We start from the raw sequence: 9561 nt of genomic DNA on the forward strand, positions 1-9561 counted from the left end.
CAGGCTCCCTTCCTGGGTGTCAGTGTCCTTCCCACTCCTTTGGGCTGCTACTCTGCGCACCTCTAGCTCCATGCACGTTGTACTCGTTTGCTGCATCCATGGAGTCTTGGCCAGTAGGTCCTGAGCCCACTCTGCTAGGGAACCCTACTGCGAGTGTAAAGGTGGGCTCCAGGGTCTCATCCCCCTGATTCCTTCCCGGAAACTTCATCCTGAGGACAGATACTTCTTAGGAGGTATCACACGTTTCACTTGGACTGACATTCATTGTTTAAAATGGGGGACTTTGCCTCCTCTTGCGAAGGGTAGAGGCTGCTGCATTCCTCCTTCTGTGATGAAAAAATAAAGTTTCCCCTGTCCTCTAGAAGCAGCATTGTCCTTGGATTGCTTTAGACCTGGGTTTGAAACTCCCAGTTCTTACCCTGATACAAGATGTTGAGCCTCATTCATTGTTTGAGAAAGAAAAGAAGGAAGTGGGAAGAGAGGAAGGGAAAGAGAGAGGGAGAGAGAGATGGCAAGAGGGCGCTGGGGGGTATCCTGGGGGCTCTTGTCCTCATCTGTAAAACACGCCTACTGAGACTGCCTCATGAATTGTTGAGGGCATTTAATGCATAAGGAACATCTAATAGGTGTGCGATAAATGGAAGCTACCAGTAATATCAGTCTTCTTTCTCCCTGTCCTCAATTAGACTCAAGAAGTAACAGCCTTGAGGTTGAGCTGGCCCCACCAAGCACAATCCTGCCTCTGGCTCTTGGCTCACCTGGGTTCCCTCCCTGGGACATGAGCCCTTGGCCTATTAACCTCCTCCCTTTGCTTCAAGGTCTAGTTCAAGTCCTCCCTCCCCTTTGAAGCCTTCCCCTAACACCCCCAAAGAAATCACTCTACCCCCACAAACCTCCTCTGGGAGACGTCAATCCACTTGGCATCCTGCAGGTATCAACAGATTTCCACTTGGATTGTCTTTTATCTTTACGGGTTCGGGCCTGACCTCTCACCCCACTGGAACGATGGTCACGGTCATAGGTCTTTCTCTTTTCAGATGCACCCTGCCCACAACAGATGCCCACTCATTCTCTTGATGATGACAAGGGCTTTGAGGGGTGTCCCCTCTCCCATCTGTGCAGATGAACACACTGGATAATTTGACTTCAGTGGGGTTTGGGAAGGAGAAAGGCAGCCAGACAGGGCACTGGACACATGGCAACTGTCCATGTGGCTGGAGCTGAGGAAGTGACCGGGACCCATTCTCACAGGAGGCAGCAGAGCCCAGGGGGAAAGAGACAGACGGTCCTGGGTCTGAATCTCAGCTTGCCACGTACTGACTGGGTGACCTCGGACAAACCACTTAACCTCTCTGAACCTCAGCTTCCTCATCTGGAAAATAACCTTAACTCTCAGGATGGTTACAAGGATTAACGAAGATAAGAAGAACAAAGCACATACAGCCCAGAGCTGCACAGTCAGGGCTGAATGGATGGATTTCAAGTGGCCCGGGGATGGAGTAGAGGTGGACGGGGCGGTAAGCCAGGTTAGATGCCTCCCTGGGTCCCAGGAAACCCAGTGAACAGAACCAACCAGCCTCCTCTTTGCTCAGCCCTCGTTTGGTTTTGAAGTCAGGACTGCTAACACCCAGGAACCGCAACAAGTCTCCTCGTCTCCTCCCCCACCCCTCCCCCAGCCCCCAACGGTAGCAAGATCAGGTCTGTGTGAGACAATGTTCTGACAAGCTGGGGTGGGCAGGCGGATCTAACGCACCATGGCACCTTGCCAGCCCTTGCCCACACGCCCTGTCCAAGGAACACTGGAAGGAAAGCGGGAGCCAGGGGCCGGACCAGGCGAGACCTGGAAGACACTGACAGCCTGTCACGAACAAACTTTGAAATTCTGGGCCTCAGTTTCCTAATCTGTGAAAAGAGGCGCTTAAACCCATCTTGCCCTGCATGAGCACCGCGAAGCAGCCAGCGCGTGCTGGCCACACAGCAGCTGATCCATGTAATCTTGGCTATTGAAAAAAAACAGAAACCCAGCTCTGAGATTAGAAGAGCAGCAATCTTAAGATTGTTTAAGGGGACTGTTGAGGAAAGATCGCTCGATGCTGGGTCTCATTAACTGCTTCCATCAGGGCCGCTGTCCTTTGGCGCTTACCATCTTGCCCAAGGCATTAGGATTTTAGGGGGCCGTAATCAGTTCCTACTCTAAAAGGGTTCTCCTGCTAAAAATTACTCGTTTCAGAACCACCGCAGTAAGTGATCTCGGAGGTCGCTTCCAGCTCGAACATTCTCTCCACTTAAAAAGCAAGAACTCCTTCAGCCTCTCAGGAGAAATTTCAGTTTGCATCTTGAGAGGGAAGGGGTGGGGCTTACGGCTGGGGGCGGGGCGGCAGGGCGAGGAGGGGCGGAGCGACCTAGTCCAGGCCGGGCCCTTAACTCCCCGCCGAGCGCCAGGCAGCGGTCCGGTGGTGCCCGCCGGGCGTGGGGTGGAGATGGCGAAGCGGATAAATATACGAAGGCGTCACACCAGCTTGCGCGCGCGCAGCCCCCGCAGTCCCGGTGCGGCTGCAGCTCCGGCCCAGCCGCTCAGCCCCCGCATCCCACCTAGCCCTTGACACGCTGCTGCCGAGAGAGAAGTGGAAGGGCGTCCAGTGGAAGTGAAAGGGCTGGGGCCTCTAGCGCGCCCTACCTACCTCGGCCTGCCCCCCGCTGCCCTTCGGAGGCAGGTCTATGAACCGCTGCCCTCCCTGCGCTCCCAGTCCCCGGGGCCCTCTGTATCCTGGGCCAGCGCCCGGGCACGAGTGCTGGATTGCCCTCCCAGAAGTGCCCAGGCCAGGTTAAACGGGGTCTGAGGAGTTAGAATCCGTGTGGGTTCTTCCTCTTGGAAAGGCAGATATCGGGGAGTGGTGGGCAGGGGCAGGAGCCCTCAGCCCGGCCGGTCCTGTGTACCGCCAGCTGCCTTCCCCTCCCGAGGCGCAGGCCCACCTCTCCAAAGTGGAGTCCCTGTGCGCCGCGAGCTGTCGGTGCAGCACCGGCCCCGGCGCACAGCCGTGCCTTCCCTAGCGGTGACCGCCGTCGCCCCCGCACTGGGCAGGCGTGTCTCCGAGTGCTTGCCCTGGACCCTACCCTCCGCGCCCGCCCGTCCTCCGACGCAGGCGCTGGCAGGCGGCCCGGCCCTGCCAAGGGCCAGGTGCGCGGCTCTCCGTCACGTCCTGGAAGGGCGCCCTCCTCCGGCCAGACGGCCTGTTACAGCGCGTACCAACCCTTCTGGTACCCCCGCCGTGGGCGGGCGCTGACTCCGAGAACCAAAGGACTGATCGCGCCCCGCGCGCTCTCATCATCTCCTCTGCAGCGAAGGGATGGCTCCGCCCGCGCCCCACGCTCGGAAAGTTGCCCGTCTGCGATCCGAGTCGGCGCTCTCCCCTCTCGCCGGGCAGCGGAGCTCAGAGGCCAGGCCGGCTCCCTTCGCCCAGAGGCGCTCGCCCCAGCCTCCTGCCAGCTGCAGAGGTGGGCGGCGGGCGGAGGAGCCAGGACACCCGCTCAGGTCTCCGCAGCCCCAAGAACCGCGGCTCGCAGGTTCTGGGAACTCGCGCGGTGGGATCCTGACGCAGCGGGCTTTCCCCACTAAACCCTTCTGCTTCTAGTCGCCATCCTCACCCCTGACCAGTCTTTACGGTTCTGCGTATCTGGAGAAAGGGGTGCCCCACTCCTGCCCCCACCCTCTAACCAACCCCACCCCACCCCACCCCCGCTCCCTGCGGTGTCCAGGTGAGGCTCCGAGTGCCTTTCGACAAAGCCCAGCGTCCTCGCCGTGGCTCTGGCACCCGGGCACCACCCCGTCCCCGCCCCCATATAACCTTTCCCTCCGGAGGCTTCCGAGGGAGGGAGCCATCGCCTCGAAGTTGGAGGGGAAGGGGCGGATTTCCATGCACTTTGGAAAGTCTGTTGTTCCAAGGGTAGGCAGACCAAGTACGGGGCTTGCATTCCTCCTGATTTACACCGACCCCTCCCCCTCCTCTGCCAGCAGGACCACCATTCAGGCTCAAATCCTGCAGTTTCTCCCGTCAGCGGATCAAGCACTCTATAAGGACCTCGGGGTGGAAGCGGGTGGGGTTATTTTAGGGCGCACCGCTTGCTGGCAGGCATTCTCAGAGTCCGGCTTGGCACCTCCCGGGAGTGCAAGGCACACGGAAAAGAACAGATCCTCCCATATCCATCACCCGCTGGGCTGGGGGCTGAGACCCCACCGGTCATAACGGCTACTTTTGGGCAGCGCGCATCCCCCGCCCCTCCGCGGCAGAGCCGGGATGTGACTCCAGACGCCCTGGTTCTGGGCGTCCAGGTTCGGGACTAGGCTTGGGGCGAACCGCGGGCGCGGACCTCCAGTCTCTGGGCCACCGCTCTCCGCAGGTGCAGCCTCGCTCCCGCCGGCTCTGAGCGGACGCGTTGGCTCTGCCCGAAAGGCGCCGGGTCGCCAGGTTGGGCGGCCGCAGCACTCTAGACCCGCCAGGTGGCGGCGCCGGCCGGGAGGCCCCGAGGCTTCCGCGAACCCTGGACCCTGGAGCCGCGGAGGCACCGGTCACTCGCTCCGGGAACCCTCCTTCCAACGGGTTTAGCCCGATCGGGACCAAGTCCACGCGGGACACACACGCACCGCGGCTCACACCTCCCCCGTCCCCGGACGCGTCGGTGCCTCCCTCCACACTGGATCCACACGCTCCACAGCACGCTCACACACTCTTGGCCCGCGCGCCTGCACCTCCACATCCGAGAAATGTACAGTCTGGCCAGAGGGTCATATCCCGCCTCCTCTGCACACGCGCCCCGCCCCCCCCCCCCCCATGGAAATACAGTCACCCGCTGCCATGTATCCCTAAAGAGACCCGTACACTTGGGACACGCGTGCCACGCCACACCTCACACACTCACCCACCCGTCAACACGCTCCCACATACGATGACACAGGCTCACCCACTTCACACCCTCACCGAGAAGCTGGGCGCCCGCTCACACCCCCAAATACTCTGGCTCACACTCCTTCTCTCTCACACACACACCTTTTCTGTGTAATTGACACAGACACTCAAACACCCCTCCAGACACTCGCTCGCTCACACACCATCACACACACTCACATCTCCAGATACACTTCGGCACCCTCTCCACGCACAGCGCCTTCCCGGACACCCTCACACGGACGCCACAAAGACACACGCTCATACACACACGCGCGCACACACCCTGGCACAGACCCGCGAGCGTTCTCTCCAGAGGAGACGTCCACCCTCCCTCGTCAAACCCACCAGCTCTGCAGCCCCTGCGCCGAGCGCGGGTTTCAGACCCGAAGCGTCCCCGGGGTGCCCCTGGCCGGCGCCCTCCCCCGCTGCCCGCCCCCGCGCGCCCCGGGCCCCGGCTCCGGCCGGCGCCCTCGCACTCACCCCGCGCCCGGTCCAGGATCGCGGCGAGCAGCAGGCAGACGCAGCCGCGGAGGCTCGGGGCGGCTCGCATGGTGCCCGGGAGCTGGCGGCGCTGGCGGGGCGGTGGCGGCGGCGGCGGCGGCGGCAGCGGCGGGGCCCCTCGCCATGGGCTCAGGCGCGCTCCTGCCTCCGGCCTCCGGCCGAGACGGTGGCGGGCCGCGTGGGGCGCCGCGGGGGCGCCCCCATGCCGCCGCGGCTGGGCCGCCGGGGCGCCGGGCTCGGCTCGGGCTCTGCGGGACGCCGCGACCCCTGCTCTCGGGACGACCTCGGGCGCGCCGCGGCTCTCGGCTCCCCGGCAGCGCGCGGTGCCCAGCGCTGCCCGGAGTCAGCTGGGCGGCAGCGCCGGAGTTTGCAGCCGAACCGCGCTCTCTGCCTGGCGCCCGCCTCTCCCGGCTGCGCGAGCGCCCCCTCCCCGCGCCCGCCCTCCGCCCCTCCCCCTCTCCCCCTCTCCCCGCCCCCCGCCCTCCTGCCCTCCCCTCGCCGCGCTCTCGGCTGGTTTATACAGACTTCTCTTTAATCCTTTCTGGGCCGTTCGGCTCTCGGCCACTAAGCCGATTTATTGCAGGGACAAGGCGAGCTCCCCATCTCCCGCCCCCCTCGCCTCCTCCAGGTCGCCCACCCCCTCTCCCCAGGCTCCCCTCCTCACTCTACGCGCTCGCAGCCCCGGTCGCTTGGTAACCCTCCCCGAGCTGACTGAGTGCCCTGCCCTCCAGACCAAGCTCCGTCCGATCCTGCTCCACCGAGTCCCATCCCGGGACACCCTCCCCGCGCTCGTCCCCAGGCTGGAGAGCGAGGCCGCCTGCCCCTTGAGAGAGAGGCCGTCGGTCCGGGGAGTCGAGCAGGCAGGGTGTGGCCCGGAGTACTGGTCTCAACGCCACCTATTAACTAAGGGTGAGGGGCATCGGGTGTTCGGAAACTTCCCGAATGATGGCTGCCCTCCCCCCAGGCACTCGTGGATTGGGGTGCGTTTTGTCCTTTCTTTCGAGAAGAGCCACTTTCTTGGATCCAGCCGGAAGTGGGTAAGGAAGGTGTTTCCTCCTGGCAGAGACCAGTTTCACCTTTTTGGCAGACCTCATTTCTTTTCTCCCTGGGCCTGAAAATGGGGGTTTGGGACTTGTATCTACCCTTTTCCTCCCACTACACACACACACACACACACACACACACACACACACGTGTGCACACACACACATGCTCACGCACACACACATGCGCACGTGCACGCACACATGCTCACGTGCACACATGCTCACACGCACACATGCTCACACGCACACACGCTCACGTGCACACACACGAGCACATACACACATGTTCACGTGCACATACATGTGCTCACGTGCACACACACATGCTCACATGCATACACATGCACACGCACACACATGCTCTCACACACACACATGGGTACGCCCCAGCTATTGAGCCTCAGGCCTGGTTGTGGTCTTGTGGTCTCCTGAGAGGGGAGAAGTCCCAGTCCTGGGAGAAGTCAGAGTGGTAGGGGGTGAGGTTAGATGGGGGAGCTTACAGCATGGAATTGTACTCCCGGCATTCTGTGGTGAATTCCCAGCCTCTCTATCTCTGCCAGGTTGCCGTATCAGACCGTGAGTCTGTTTACCTAGGTGGACAATGGGTATGAAGCCAGTTCCATCTCCAGCAGCCCTTTGACGGTGTGTTGGGAGTGCAGTGAGCTGTGGGTAGAGCCCTGTGCAGCCATGCCCCAGGGCAGGGAGCTGGTCCCTCCACATGCCCTCTACAAGCCTCACCAAGGCACTTCCTGGGGCTGCAGCCCACACCCTCCACCCCTGGGGAAGGAGGGATTTGCATTTACGAAGATCTGAAAGCGTACATTCACCTGACAGGCTTTAGAATGATCCTCTTGGTAAAATAATAATGATGATCATAATAAACCCTTATAAATAGGTGTTTGATTACCGTTTGTCCCTACGTGGGGTTTTTTTTGAATCAGACTAATTGGCTGCCGGGCTGATTGGGCTGGATATGGCTTGAACACTGGCGTCTTAGGCCCTTTCTTCTCCCCTTGCCTGGCTGTTCTTTGCTCCCTCTCACCCCCAACCACCTAGGTCCCGCCTTGTCCCAGCTGCTGAGGGTCAGCTTGAGGTCACCTCTGCCCCTGAACCTTCTTTCTGGGCTGCCCCAGCCATGCCATGAGGTGCAGTCCTTGACTGCCTCTTCTCTGCCCCACCCCCTCCCCAGTTCTGCCCAGAAAAAGGCCGACAGAATCCAGATCCATTGTAGGTGCTAAGCTCCCCTGTGGAAGGGCCTTCCTGGCTGGGGGGCAGCATCCAGCTGGGAAGACCCCCATGTTGGTCTGAGTTCTTCAGGTAAATGCCAGGTATCCCTGCGTGGGCATTCCTGCTCTGTAGGCCCAGCTGCAAATCTGAGTGCAGTGGACAGGCAAGAGTTTGCCAGATGAAGCCCTGCAGAGGCGAGGCTTACTGACTGTACTCACGGAAGCCCTATTGTCTGCCATTAGAGCCAGGGATCTGTGGGATTTCAGGACCCTCCTTGGTGACACTTCCTCCCAGTCCAGGTCCACACCAGCTGGGAAAAAGACCTCCGCAGGAGCACTGCAAAGGTGTCAGTCGGCTGCAAATGACATCTGGTGAGAAGCCAGCAAGGAGAAAGGGAGGCGTGATATCAAAAAGGTTGCCCCCTAGGGCCAAAGCTTGAGCTGGGGAGTCAGGTGGGGGATTGGAGACCTCAGCTAACCCTTCTTCATCCCCAACCTTCTGAATCTCTCTTTTAACACCACCCTGTGTGTGCTCAGCTGCTCAGGCTTTGCAACCCCATGAACTGTAGCCCACCAAGCTCCTCTGTCCATGGAATTTTCCAAGCAAGAATACTGGAGTGGGTTGCCATTTCTTACTCTAGGGGTTCTTCTTGACCCAGAGATGGAACCAATGTCTCTTTCATCTTCTGCATTGGCAGGCTGACTCTTTACCACAGCACCACCTGGGAATAATTAAGATTATCGGTCTTCCTAGCCAATGCCTGGCACATAGTAGGCCCTCAACAAATATTTGTTGGGTGGATGAATGAATGAATGAATGAGGGCAGGGCACTGTGTTATATTCATTCCATTCCTCAGCTCTCAGCACAGGGCTAGCACCTGAAGAAGACTCATTGGAAAAGCCCCTGATGCTGGGAAAGACTGAGGCAGGAGGAGAAGGGGACGACAGAGGATGAGATGGTTGGACGGCATCACCCACTCAATGGACATGAGTTTGAGCAAACTCTAGGACATAGTGAAGGACAGGGAAGCCTGGCGTGCTGCAGTCCATGGGGTCACAAACAGTCAGATACGACCGAGCAACTGAACAAAGACAGCACCTGACTAGTGCTAGCATGAATCCTGTGGCCGTGAACCTTTTCAGAGAGTCAACAGCCCCCTCGATCACACATTCAGATAAAGGACATCCCGCCCAGGCGCACAGTTAAGGGGCTCGACTGTGAAGCGCGTGTTTACTACCATATGGCAATTGTTCATGGTAATTCTGCTACCTCTGCACACCCTTTCCTGGGGGCACACACTCCTTCAGCTCCTGTTTCACAAAACACAGCTTTGGATGCTATTCTCTTGCCCCAGAGAAAGGTATACCCACGACACTGAGAGGCATGATGAGCAGAGGGAGGGCACAGGGTGACTTAGCCAAGGGAAAAGTCACTCAGGGCAGCCACAGGCTTTTAATTCGCTTGACGTCTCTCGGCTCCTGTCTCCTAATGGATGGGCCACCTGCAGCGGGGCCTCCACTCTGCAGTCTTGGCACCGAGATCCGTGAGTCACAGTGGGACATGCCTCTTCCAGGGGCACCGGCAGAGTGGGAGCCCTGGACCTCCCTGTGGCTGGCGGCTGGCGGCTGGCGGCGTGGCTGTCTGCCCCCAGCCTCCCTCTGTCCATGGTGCTGAGCTTGGATCTCCCAACAGAGGGCACTACAGCACAAAGCAAATTTCTCCTCTCCTGACCCTAGGGAACACCCCCAGAGGTCAAAGGGGCCCTGGGGTCCTCTGTGACCTCTAGTTTGTTCAGTCCCCCGAGAGAGAAAGGATACGGGTTATTATTACCTCCCACAGC

The 9561-nt window shown here is 60.1% G+C and overlaps 1 protein-coding gene across 1 annotated transcript in view; it reads right to left on the reverse strand.

Annotated features, from left to right (window-relative positions):
• IGSF21 (immunoglobin superfamily member 21) overlaps nt 1-5542 on the reverse strand; it is a 279347-nt gene extending 273805 nt beyond the window's left edge. Inside the window, exon 1 of the mRNA XM_061395245.1 lies at nt 5427-5542. Coding sequence (XP_061251229.1) covers nt 5427-5496 — 70 coding nt within the window. The 5' untranslated portion in view covers nt 5497-5542. The remainder of the gene's footprint in view (nt 1-5426) is intronic.
• Nucleotides 5543-9561: the final 4019 nt, after the last annotated feature.

This window comes from Bos javanicus, chromosome 2 (assembly GCF_032452875.1).
Source record: "Bos javanicus breed banteng chromosome 2, ARS-OSU_banteng_1.0, whole genome shotgun sequence".
In the NCBI taxonomy this organism is placed as follows: domain Eukaryota; kingdom Metazoa; phylum Chordata; class Mammalia; order Artiodactyla; family Bovidae; genus Bos; species Bos javanicus.